Source organism: Ambystoma mexicanum, chromosome 5p (assembly GCF_040938575.1).
Source record: "Ambystoma mexicanum isolate Mex_15411 chromosome 5p, UKY_AmexF1_1, whole genome shotgun sequence".
In the NCBI taxonomy this organism is placed as follows: Eukaryota; Metazoa; Chordata; class Amphibia; order Caudata; family Ambystomatidae; genus Ambystoma; species Ambystoma mexicanum.
In genome coordinates, this window is record NC_090930.1 from 844,245,118 (window position 1) to 844,257,739 (window position 12,622).

The window sequence follows — 12,622 nt, forward strand, 5'->3', positions numbered from 1 at the left end:
ATCTTACTAAGCCTTGTGAAATTCATATTGCACAAGTGCGGGGCAAGGGAGGGGGAGAAGTGCCAGGGAGGGCGGAGGGAAAGTGCAGGAAATTGGTAAGTGCTGCTGGTAAGTGGCTCACAAGCACAGAGATTAAGGGGACTCTAGGGTTGTAGATACAGACCCTTAAGTACTAGGGGGGCCCAGAGGCAGTGCAAGGGCAACTGGACATGCAGGAGCCTGGACCCGAAGATCAGAGGGCGTCCAGGCAACCAGTGTGCGTAGCAGTGAGGGGCTCAGCAGGGAAGAAAGCAGAAGAGAAAAGGAAGGTCTTGAGTTGCTTCGAGAACCGGAGGTGGTCCTGCTCAAGTTTGAGAGAGGCCGGGAGGCTGTTCCAGAGGCAGGCCCCAGCTGAGGAAAGAGATCTACCCCTGACTCTGCTTGAAGAAGCGTCTGACCCTGAGGGAGTTGGAGGTGGATGAGCTGTGCATCACACATGACTGTACTCACATGCAGCACGGTCATGTCCCTGCACATACAAATCCATACATGGGCCTTTCCAGACTTATGTCCAAGCTGCATACTCCTGGCATACCTCAACATGCACTGCGTCCAATGAGTATGCATGGACACTTACCGCTTGACTCCGGACGGGTCTGCCTCTCGAGGACCTGGAGGTGAAGCGCTGGGCGAATGCATTCCAGGACCCTCATCTGGTCGGTGTTAAGGCGGACCCGGCACCCCACTGCATCCGCTGCGTCCAAGAGGCGCCTGCCCTTCCCGAGGGTCCTGGACCGGAAGTCCTCCCAGCGCTTATGGATGTGTGGTAGGTCACGGGTTGCCACCCCCTCTGCGTTGATGGCAACCACAATGTTCATCCAGATCCTCTTCCACCCATCCTTGTCAGGCGTGCTCGTCCGAAGAGGGCATCATAATGCACCAGGACTTGCTCCACCAGGATGCCAACTTCTCCTGCAGTGAAGCTGGCAGCCCTCTGCCTCTCTGCCGGGGGGTCGCCACTGGTCCCAGATGGATTTTGGCCTGACATGGCAACCCCCGAGGCAGGTGTGGGTGGGCAACTGGGTGTGTTGCTGCCTGCTGCACGATTCCTGTTAATTTGTGCATGTGTGTGGGTTAAAATGATATGAGTGTTGGGGAGTGTAATGCCATCTGTGAGGTTTGACACTGCCACTCATGTGCAACTGTCATGTGTGTATCAGACCATTGTACAGTGCCCTGATGCCTGTGTTCTGTCTCTCCCTGTCTGCAGCATCGCCTGATGAAGAGGGCGGAGACGTTGCTGTGGAGCACAGCGGCAGGGATCCCACCGCCAGCCGGAGCCGCAAGGCCCAGCTCCCCTCCCAGGTAGTGATCTCTTCCAGGAGTGAGGAGTCTGGTGCCGCGTCCATGGCCGCAGCTGCGGAGGGAAGGTCCAAGAGCCGGAGTTTGGAGGTGGACTCCTCGGCAGCAGAAGGGGCAGCTGAGCCCCCACAGTGGCCTATGGAGGAAGATGGCACAGAGTCATCCAGGTTGGTGGGGGGTTTGGTTGAGGAGGAGGCCGTGGAAGCCCCACACACGGGCCTGGAAGGGGGGATTTCACTGGTGCTAGTGGTGCAGTCCAGGGGCAGGGACAGGAGGCAGCACAGGCTGACGCGGAGGTGCCTGTGTGTAATCCTGTCCCCGATCCTGTGACTGCATCATCCAGCACCAGCAGTGAGTCCTCCGTCTAGACCTGTTTTCAGGGAGGCGATGCGTAAACAACAACTGGCCTTCCTCTCCCTGCAGACGTTACAATCCGTGACCGGATTGAGCCTGTCCTAGCTGGGGTGGTGTTGCACCAACGTGGTATTCGGGATGACGTGCAGGGTTCTCGTCTGGACAAAGCACGTCATTTTGAATACCTCTTTGGCCGCATCGACCTACTAGGACAGGTCGTCGGCACTGGGTTCATCCGTGTGCTGGATCTTCTTGCGCCCCCCTCCTCAACTGAACCCCCTATACACCAGTCATCCTCCGTGCCATCTTCCCACCCAAGTATCACCTGGGCCCCCTGTGGAGCTACCCCTGAGCCAGCGGCCAGGCTGGTCGACGACACATACCTGCCACAGTCGGGAGTCGGAGGTCCAGGAGGGGTGGCCACCCCACCAACTGGACCCCAGCAAAAGAGGACGTGCAGGCATCAACAGGCAGGGCACGTGCACGGCAGCAGCAGGTTCAGGGTGGGAGCGATTATGGCTCGGGCCATCAACATCCCTGGGGCAGGCATCGGCCGGTGGGCAGGAGGACCCAGGTTTGGGAGTGTCTTCCGTGTGGCAGCGGTTGGGCCAGCAAATAGATGCGGAGCGGCGGGGGGTGGAGAGGGCAAGGCTCACAATGGTCAGGGCGTAGAACTCCATGCACCGGGCGTTGAGGCAGGCTGAGTGCCTCGAGGCAATTCGCAGGTAGTTGGTGGAGGCCATGGCTGCATCCCTGCGAGACCTCGAGGCCAGGGAAGAAGCCCGCCTCCGGGACATTGAAGTGGAGTTCGATGATGCTCTGGCCTGGGACATCAATGAGTGAGCCGTCGGACTAGCCCACCGCCTTTGTATATAGTTATTTAGGTTTAGGTTTCATTTGGTTTTTATTATGATGTGGAGTCCACTGACTTTTTTCCACTTTTTGTATATAGTTGTATTTTAGATAGGGTTTTAGGTAGGTTTCCTTTTGTTTTGGGATCATGGACCCTTCAGACTTTCACTGTAAATAGTTCTGGACATGTAAATACTTTCTTTTTTTTGTCATCCCATGGAGTAATGGTTTTTTATGCTTTTCATTTTAGGGTTTATTTCTATGGACTTTGGCAATGGACCACTTTTCATTTTTCATGTTTTGGATTTTTATTTTTCCTTGGATTTTACTTTCTTTTTCAGATTGCATTCATTATTTCTTCATTTGCATGTGTGTTTTTCATTTTGTCATTTTGATTTATTTTTTAATACATTTCATTATTCTACATTATTGGTGTGGTGTCATATGATTTATTTTGCGCATGTCTCCATGAGCGTTGGCTCAGTCATGTGTTGCCACTGTGTGGCTCTGTAGGACATTTGTTGATGGGCATTCTGGTTCTTTTCAGAGTATCATGAAATGGGTAATTTACTAGGGAGTGGGTGCCGTGGATCATTGGGTATTTGAGGGAGTGGGATTTGGGTTGGCATTAGGGTATTGGGTCTGTATAGTTATGACGTGGTGTTTGGTGGGACATGATTCAGGGCCTGTGCCTGTTAATTGGAGTGGTGTGGGGGGGGACATGTGTCGGGCCTGCTGGCAGGTTGCCCTCACTGGGGGTGGGGCGGGGGGACATGAGTCGGGGCCTGCTGGCAGGTGCCTGTTAATTGGGGTGGGGTGGGGGGGCATGTGTCGGGGCCTGCTGGCAGGTTGCACTCACTGGGGGTGGGGTCGGGGGACATGTGTTGGGGCTCCCAAGTGCATGGTGACATGTGGCCTGCCTTCCGGGGCATGGTGAGGGTGGATGGGCTGCCTGCGGGGCATGGTCTGGGGTGATCGGCTACCTGCAGGGCATGGGGATGGGTTGTAGGTGTTTCCCCTGCGGTGTGGGCTGCCTGCGGGGCATGGGGAGGGGCACATCCGGGAGGTCCCACACTGCCAAATCGTGTGTCAAATTCCCTGCGCACCCCCCGGAATACACGTACCCCACTCGCGCCAGGCTGATCGTGTGTAAAACTCCCTACGCACCCCCGGAATACGCATACCCCGCTCGGCCCAGGCCGATCACGTGTAAAACTTCACACGACCCCCGGAATATGCATACCCCACTCGTGCCAGGCCAGTCACGTGTAAAACTCCACGCGCACCCCCGGAATACGCGTTCCGCGCTCGCGCCAGGCCAATTGCATGTAAAACTCCCCGCGCACCCCCAGATTACACGTACCCCGCACGCGCCAGACCTATCGCATGTAGAACTCCCCGCAAACACCCTCGGGATACACGTACCCCGCTCGCACCAGGTCGATCGCGTGTAAAACTCCCCGCGCACCCACGGAATATGCACACCCCTGGAATACGCGCAAGCAGCCCATCCCCCTTCCCCATGCCCCGCAAGCAGCCCATCACCCCAGACCATGCCCTGCAGGCAGCCCATCACCCCTGGGCATGCCCCGCAGGCAGCCCATCACCCCAGACCATGCCCTGCAGGCAGCCCATCAGCCCTGGTCATGCCCCGCAGGCAGGCCATGACCCCAGACCATAACCCGCAGGCAGCTCATGACCCCTGGCCATGCCCCGCAGGCAGCCCATCACCCCAGACCATGACCCGCAGGCAGCCCATCACCCCAGACCATGACCCGCAGGCAGCCCATCACCCCTGGGCATGCCCCGCAGGCAGCCCATCACCCCTGGGCATGCCCCGCAGGCAGCCCATCCCTGCAGACCATGCCCCGCAAGCAGCCCATCAGCCCTGGTCATGCCCCGCAGGCAGGCCATGACCCCAGACCATAACCCGCAGGCAGCCCATGACCCCTGGCCCTGCCCCGCAGGCAGCCCATCACCCCAGACCATGACCTGCAGGCAGCCCATCATCCCTGGGCATGCCCCGCAGGCAGCCCATCACCCCAGACCATGCCCCGCAGGCAGCCCATCACCCCTGGCCATGCCCCTCAGACAGCCCATCACCCCAGACCAAGACCCGCAGGCAGCCTATCACCCCTGGCCATGCCCTGCAGGCAGCCCATTAACCCAGACCATGACCTGCAGGCAGCCCATCGCCCCAGACCATGCCTCGCAGGCAGCCCATCACCCCTGGGCATGCCCCGCAGGCAGCCCATCACCCCAGACCATGACCCGCAGGCAGCCCATGAGCCCTGACCATGCCCCGCAGCAGCGCATCACCCCAGACCATGACCCTCAGGCATCCCATCACCCCAGACCATGACCTGCAGGCAGCCCACGATCCCTGGCAATGCCCCGCAGGTAGCCCATCACCCTTGGCCATGACCCACAGCTAGCCCATCACCCCTGACCATGACCCACAGGCAGCCCACACCACAGTGGGGACCTTTTCCATGCAATTTGCCTGGCGCAGGCGGAGTCCGTGTATTGAAGGGGGTGCGCAAATCGATTTCCACATGTTTTGGCTGTCACGAGCGGGGTACGTGTATTCAAGGGGGTGCGCAAGAACATTTTCACACGTTTTGGCTGTTGCGAGCGGGGTACACATATTCAAGGGGGTGCGCGAGTATATTTTAACGCGTTTAGTCTGCCGCTAGCGGGGTACCCATACTTTTTCACGCAATTACAGTGTAGCGGCCCTGTCAGCTGGTCCAGGGTTATCGCGCCCTTTGCGCCATATTGGGGATTTCGATGGCTTTTCCTTGCGCAAGGGGCATCCTTGGGGGCGTAACTGGTGCTGCGGGATGTTCGCTGCGCCACGGCTCCAAATGGCTTGGGAAATCCATGAATACGCTGTGCGCCAGAATGCTGTTTAGCGCACACGGCTGGCGCACGCTGGTGCACGCTCCCTCTCTGCGCTTCCCGCGTACGTTGCTTCTGCGCTGAATTCTATGAATTACCCCCCAAATCTGTAACAAGGATGGAGGAATGTAGTTGTTTTATATTGCGCAAATCAATTATATTGATTTGTTAGCTGTAGTTTGCTGCTGAAACGGAAAAGCTCTTACATTTTGAGACTTTGATATTTAAGTAACAAATGTTGCTTGCACTCTTCAGAAAGACTCTCCTAGTAAACTGTCGGTTTTGCTTTTGATGGAAAACAGATGATTGCTAAGGTCTACATAAAAAAATAGGTTACAGGGTCATTTTAAAACGGCATACAAAAAAATAATTATAATGTTAACTAAGATATCAGAAAGTCGTTAGTAATTACAGCATCAGAGAGACGAAATTTGCTCCGAGCAAACAATATTTGGACAAATAACATCACTAGGATAAAAAGAACATTGTCCATCCTCTGAATTAGAATGAACCGTATTTTGATTCTTCGATTCGGCAAAAACCGTGTACAACATCCCTTGTTCCTCGCACTTTGATTAGCTTTCCTGAGATGTAAACGAAATGGTATTAGCATACTTGATCGTAGGACACATTTGTTTGGTCGTTTTTTGGGAGAATTTCGGTAAAATTAAATAAAATATATATGTGGAGTGGGGTGGGGTAAGGGAATGGGTTAAGGTAGGGGGAGAATGGAGGGGGGTGGTGGAGGGGTAGGGGATCTCCCCCAAAAAATGTCTGGCAAATTGGAGAACGTCACTTTTTTTCGGTCAAACAGACCTAAACCAACGAAATAGATATGTGAAGTAATTGAAATATGTAAGAGAATAAGAGCTGCCCGTTTATGTGAATTAATGAAAGACAACCTGGTTCAGTTGTATATCACTGTGAAAATAGAAATTGAAAACGTGATTTCAAAAGGTGCTAAAATGTTTATAAATGTAAAGTAATGTTTTTAAATTGTTTGAGGAAATGTCATGTTTTTAAAAGGTTTGTTTTGTGTTGCAGAAGGGTAAAGTTGTTTCTCGTGTAAAAGGTGCAAATGCACCTGTACTTAGCAGAACAATAACTGACCGTGTAGAAAAAGAGAAACAAGCTTTGGCAGGCGAAAGGCAGCGTTCTGAGGTAAAACGAAAAACCATCTCTGATTTAATTTGCAGGTGATATGGACTCTGAATAATCATTTTCAAGTTACATTTCCTTTGGTCATTGATTTAACATATGCTTACCACTGATGGATTGCTGCTTTTTTATGTTTAACCATTACCATTTCGTGATTTTACCCGAATATGTGTTTTTACTATAAACGCCAAGAGGACCGTGAATACAATACCAAACCACATTTGCCTTGTCAAGTGGATAAATGCACTACGGAATAGACTTGCTATATCCCACTGTCCAACCACTTTTGACATTACTAAAGCTCAATCCTATTGCCACTTCACAAGTTCCACTAATCAGCCCAACTACGGACCGTAAACGGGGGACGACAAGACAGAATATACAATGTAGAGGCACCTGCTAACTTTTAACCTTGATGGGAGGACTCCTATCCTTAGCTTCAGGGGCGGCTCATCATAATGAGTCAAAGCCCCACCTGTGATGACTAAGAGCTCTCACAGCTTCTGCAAGCTGCTGAGGGTGTGTTCCTCGTCTGGCTTTAACTGTCAAAGGGAAACAATGTTTTGCTTCCCCATCCTTGCAGGACCCATTGATGATGTCAGCTGGGGAACTGCAGGCCTAAATGTGGCGACAGGGCGTTCCCTCGCCTCCCTGCACATTTATGCCCCCTGGGCAGAATTATAGGGGCACCCCGCCGCACATGCCCTGAGGAACCAGGAAGCTCTCTCTGCTTCTGGATCCCTGTTGCAACCTGCATGGGAGCCGGAGTGCCATCGTGGCAGGGAGAGTCCAGATCGGGGCTAAAGGTAAGAAAATAAATATATTTATGTAAGGATGTATTTCTGTATATATGTATTTATGTATGTATGCATGAATACCAGCGCTTTTTTCTGTAAGTGCGCCAAAGTGAAAGTGAGAGTGTATGTTGTATGTGTGCACTAGTGAATGAGAGAAATGAATGGGTGTATGAATGCATGTCTGCGGGGTGCGGGCCTCTTAACTGTAAGGGTGGACGGTCCATTTGTGGAGTGGCAGCTAAAGCATGTTTATTTTACTGCAGCATGACATTTTAAACTGGGAATCAAAGATAAAGCAAACATGATAAGTGTTATCACATGACTAGACTGGCCTATATTGGTGGCACCAGTCTGACCATATGCTCTTATAGTGACCTTTCATTTTTTACTGGGAATCAAGGGTAATGCAAACATGACTGCTTTTATGTGGTGTAATGAATCCAGGGAGTATATCACCTCTCCCCAAGGGGGGAGCCAACTCCTTTGAGATTAGGGAGGTGAGCCCTCCATGTTTAACAACCCTATGGGACAGGCTAAGTAGGATCCTTCTGGAGGTAACTACGCCTTAGGGGACAGAGGAACCTCACAGAAAGACTTAAGCCACCATCTTCTTTCCCCAGAGACTAGTACCTTTATGGGATATGCAGGAACTCAGGTGTGTGAGAACACATTTTACAACGACTGGCTGTTGTAATAATCATAAGCACCCGTTTTACATGGCTGACCTGGCTTCTGACACAAACTTCATTTGACCCCTTTTAGGGAAAACAGCCACCAAAACTGAGCACGCCAGACCAGCCTCCTACACCACCACGGACAAAAGGAAGACAGCATAACGGCAGAAAGACCCGCCTCCTGGAGGCACGTCAGGCACAGAACCAATCAGGAATGAGTATCTGCGCAGGCTGGAGAGTTTAATTATGCTGCAGCTCACACTGTAGAGAGACCGCGAGAGAGACGCTCGGAGAGACAGAAAGCCAGACATGGTGTTGTACCAGGAAAGTGGCAGCCTAAGGGAGAATGAAGTGCCTCAGCAGGCTGAGGCAGAACCCTGAGGTAGAACGGCCAACAAGCACCCACACAGAGCAAGCGGGAACAAGGAGGAGACGCCTACCACTGCAGAGCCCAGTTGAGGAGTCGCATAAGCATCCCCACGGCGAGATGAGGGTCAGTCAGCCTACATAACCCCTCCAAGGAGCACTGCTCATCAAATATATATACGCAGCAGCTTCTTAGGAATGGGAGGAAGAGGCAAGGCCAGTGAGAGACACCCCTTTGTGGAAAAGAGTGGAGAAGGAAACCATGAGGAGCCCCAGAGGGGGTAAGGAAACTAAAAGAAACCCGGGGGGGGTTAGGGGGAGAGAGAAACTGAGCAAAGTCCCAGACTGGGGCGAGAAACCAAAAGACACCCCAGTTTTGGGGGAAAGCAGACAAGCACCAGATTGGGGAAAAAATGAAACCACAGTGTGGGTGAAAAACTCAAGAGGCCCAGAATGGGGAGAGAGACTAAGTGTGGGAAGAGTACCAAGGAACCTGAGAGGGGTTGGGGAGACTGAAACAAGCCCCATTGTGGGCAGGGCACCAAGAAAACCAGAGTGGAGACAGAGACTGAAACAAGCATGGTGCAGGTTGACAACCAAGAAGCCCTAGGGTGGGCAAGAGATTGAGGACTCTGAACATAGGGAAACGTTTATGGTTAAGAGACACAGGGAGGGTGGTCAGAAGCCAGTAACCATCCCTTTTCCATGGACAAGGCCCAAATGTATGCTATGCTCTTTGAATTTTTCTTTTGAACAATAGGGACAGAAAGTAGGTCAGAACAGGATTTCTGGACAGAGAACGTCATTTGTGTTTAACCATCTTGATACCCTGATGAGCACTCATTTTTAACTTCAGGGGCTTAGTATCAGATGGTTAGGGAATGCTTAGGTCTTTTGAAACAGAAGAGACAATACATATTTGTTTTGGAGATCATGCCTACTTGCCGCCTCCCGATTTTAAACTACAACAGGAGCAGACTGGACTATGATGATGGTGTCCGTTCACATACATTTTCTTGTAGGAGCATGGACTTTTTACTGGAGTATTTTCTTGCATGGGGATACTGGCATATATTGGCAATTCCAGCTTGGGTATGTTTTTGTATAGTTTCATTGCATGTGCTATGCTGTAAGCAAACATTAGTATTTTTTTAAAAAGTTTTATTGGTTTCAAACAAAAATATAGGAAGTAAAATAGAAACCTTTAACAGTTCCATCCTTTCCATCACTAAACAAAATCACCACACAATTAAAATACTTAAAAGCAAACAAAGCAACTTTCCAAATCCATTCCTATTAATAAGGTTAATCATGGGTTACAGTCATTGCCCATAAATTCATTATTCTTCTCTAAAAATTCTCTTCACGAATTTCATTGCTGCTAGAACCATGCCCACCCTTTCATCCACTAGCACCAGTTCCCACCAGTCCTCTATTGTCAGTGAGGCCATTTTTCCCAATTGTTCTCCTATATAGTGTGACCTTAAATTGAATAGAGCCAGACACCTTGTTATTAAATGTGCTAGGGATGCTACCTGGTCCTTCTCTAAGCAATATTGACAGCGAGCATTATCCTCCTGTATTTGATGCCTTCTTAATAAAACCTCCTTTGTGGGCATGATGTTCAACCAACATCTTAGCAAGAGATCTCTGTAATGGGCTGATGGACATTTCTGAAGATACCTTGGTCGGTCATTAAGCCCCTTTTTCTCTTTCCACAGTCCATCTCTCAGAGCATCTCCCCCCTTAGCTTCAATAGGCTCTATCCAATCCGACTTTTCCAGAAGTTCTTCGACTTTAGTTGGATTGGCCACCAGGGTCCTTGGATCAATTTCATGGTACAGCAGCCTCGCCCCCATTTTTGTTCTCCATTCTTTAATCACCCTCCCCTCCGCCCTCTGAGGCCTCAGAATTGCGAAGGGGGGCACCCCCTCTTCTTTTTTTTTCTTTTTTTTATCACTTTATTTTAAATTTTAACAAAACAAATAGCAATCTTCTGTACATCGCATCAAGTTCAAATTGCAATATCTATAAGAACTTCAGAGATAAATAAAAAATACAGAACACCTGAATATCAATGATATTTGCGAATAACAATTACAATTTGAACAAAGAACCCTGACACTCAAACAATAAGACAAAACAACAAGAAACAAAAACACACAACAAACAGCTCCCCATCACCAGAAGGTATCCCCAAACCATGTGAGGGATTATCCACCAAGGTTTGGAGCCCGGCCATTAGCCATATAGGTCATTAAAGGGTCCCCAAAGCCGAAAATAGCGCTCTTCTCTACCTTGCCGAATGAGCATAGCTTTATCAAAGTTCGACAAGACCTGCATATCTGATAACCACCCTTCCACACCCAGTTTCTTCCTTGACTTTCAGACCCCTCTTCTAATGAACATTTGCGATAGAGCGATATAGATTTCTACTGCACCATCAAGGTCATGGACTGTAAGCGTAATTCATGGCTATCACTGCGACTGGCAGCGATCTTGGTAACCTCAACACTTTGCACCAAAGGTAGCTCCCCAACAATGCCCACACTTCCCATGTGAGGTTTAGGATAGCTTTGGCGCCATATGTGAGTTCTTGCATCACCTGCTGTTTGTAAAAGGTGATCACCGGTAGCAGCGAAAAGCGGCAATAAAGCTTAGAAATGGCACACCACTTTGTAGTTAGTTTTTTAATTTGTCCCTCAGCAATGTGTAATGGCCTTTATCATTCACATTTTTGTTAATCACAATTCCTAGGTAGACAATAGATTCAACCACCTACAGTTTTTGCTCTTCCACCGTCCACCGAAAAGTCTCCCTCTGTTTCCTACCCACTGAGGACATAACAAGGACCTTTGATTTATTGACATTTATTGTCATTCCATTCTCCGCCAAGTAGTGTTTAAATGCCTCAATTCGACGCTGTAGGCCAATAGGCGTTTGGTCCAAAAACATGATGTCCTCGGAGTATAGAACCCAGGGCACTGTCTGGTTGTTTAACCATGGGGGAAGGCTCGAATCACCCCCTGTGAAATTCCCAAGTCCGAGAGCTACAGACTAAATAAGAGGGGAGCCAAGGTGCACCTCTGCTTTAGCCCACAAAAAAGTATCTTCCTCGACAGGGACCCATTGGTAGTTATCCTGATTTGGATCGATATGCCTGAATAGAGACTTTCTATACCCTCAATTATCCCAGCTGGACAATGCCAGCTCTTTAGTTTTATCAAGAGGCATTGCCTGTCGACCCGATCAAATGCCTGCTTGAGGTCGATAAAGGCCATATAGATACAAGTTTTCGAGTCTATAGCGCCCTGTTTCAGCAGATTGAGGACAAACAGATTCAAAGACCCTTTTTACAAAGCCAGACTGGCGGGGGTCTAGTCGGACGCTCTTTATCGCCCATGCATAAAGATCTTGAAGAATTATAGATGAAAACAACTTCCCCAGAGAGTCAAGAAGGGCGATAGGGTGGAAGTTCTTCGGATCGCTTCTATCGCCCATCTTGAATATCGGGACCACAATGGTCTCCAGCCAAGATAAAGGCACCTGTTTGGTGGTCATCACTTGTTTCAACAGAGCCACCACCAGTTTAGCCCAAGTGTCGATATTCAACTTCAGCACAAAATTTGAGAGGCCGTTCGGGCCTTAAGCCTAGATGAACTGAGCTTTGACAGCATCTCTCTGGCCTCAGCGACATCGAAGTCAAAAGACCAACTCCTTCCCTCTATGCTGCTCTCCGCCTCTAAGCTTTTTTTCCCTTTGAAAAAGAGAGAAGAGTTCCACCCATCTCTCTTCTGTGACCTGGTCCATCATTTTAATCTCTCTAAATGTCCGCCCGTTATTAATCAAGTCCCAAATTTGTCTCGTGTTCCTTCTACAGACAGCTCCCAACATGTATTTTGAGTCCTTCCGCAGAGGCCGCGCTTTGTTAGCCTTAACCCAGTTTTTATATTTTTGTCTGCGTAACCTTACTTTCTCATTTACATCAGAACCTTTCTCCCTCTGCAACATTTTAATATCTATTTGCAGGGCTGTTCTGGCCTTTACTACCTCATGGTCGTATGCATGTCTGGGAGTTATAAGGGTTTTCCCAGCCTTATCTTGGACTTGATTAAAATCCCTCAAGATCCACGAATATTCCAACATATCAGGATCGTCCCTAATGGTTTCTATAAAGAG

The 12,622-nt window shown here is 49.9% G+C and overlaps 1 protein-coding gene across 1 annotated transcript in view; it reads left to right on the forward strand.

Annotated features, from left to right (window-relative positions):
- NME8 (NME/NM23 family member 8) overlaps positions 1-12,622 on the forward strand; it is a 2,398,321-nt gene that overhangs the window by 449,339 nt on the left and 1,936,360 nt on the right. The window contains exon 7 of the mRNA XM_069613833.1: positions 6,493-6,609. Within this exon, the coding sequence (XP_069469934.1) occupies positions 6,493-6,609 (117 nt within the window). The remainder of the gene's footprint in view (positions 1-6,492; positions 6,610-12,622) is intronic.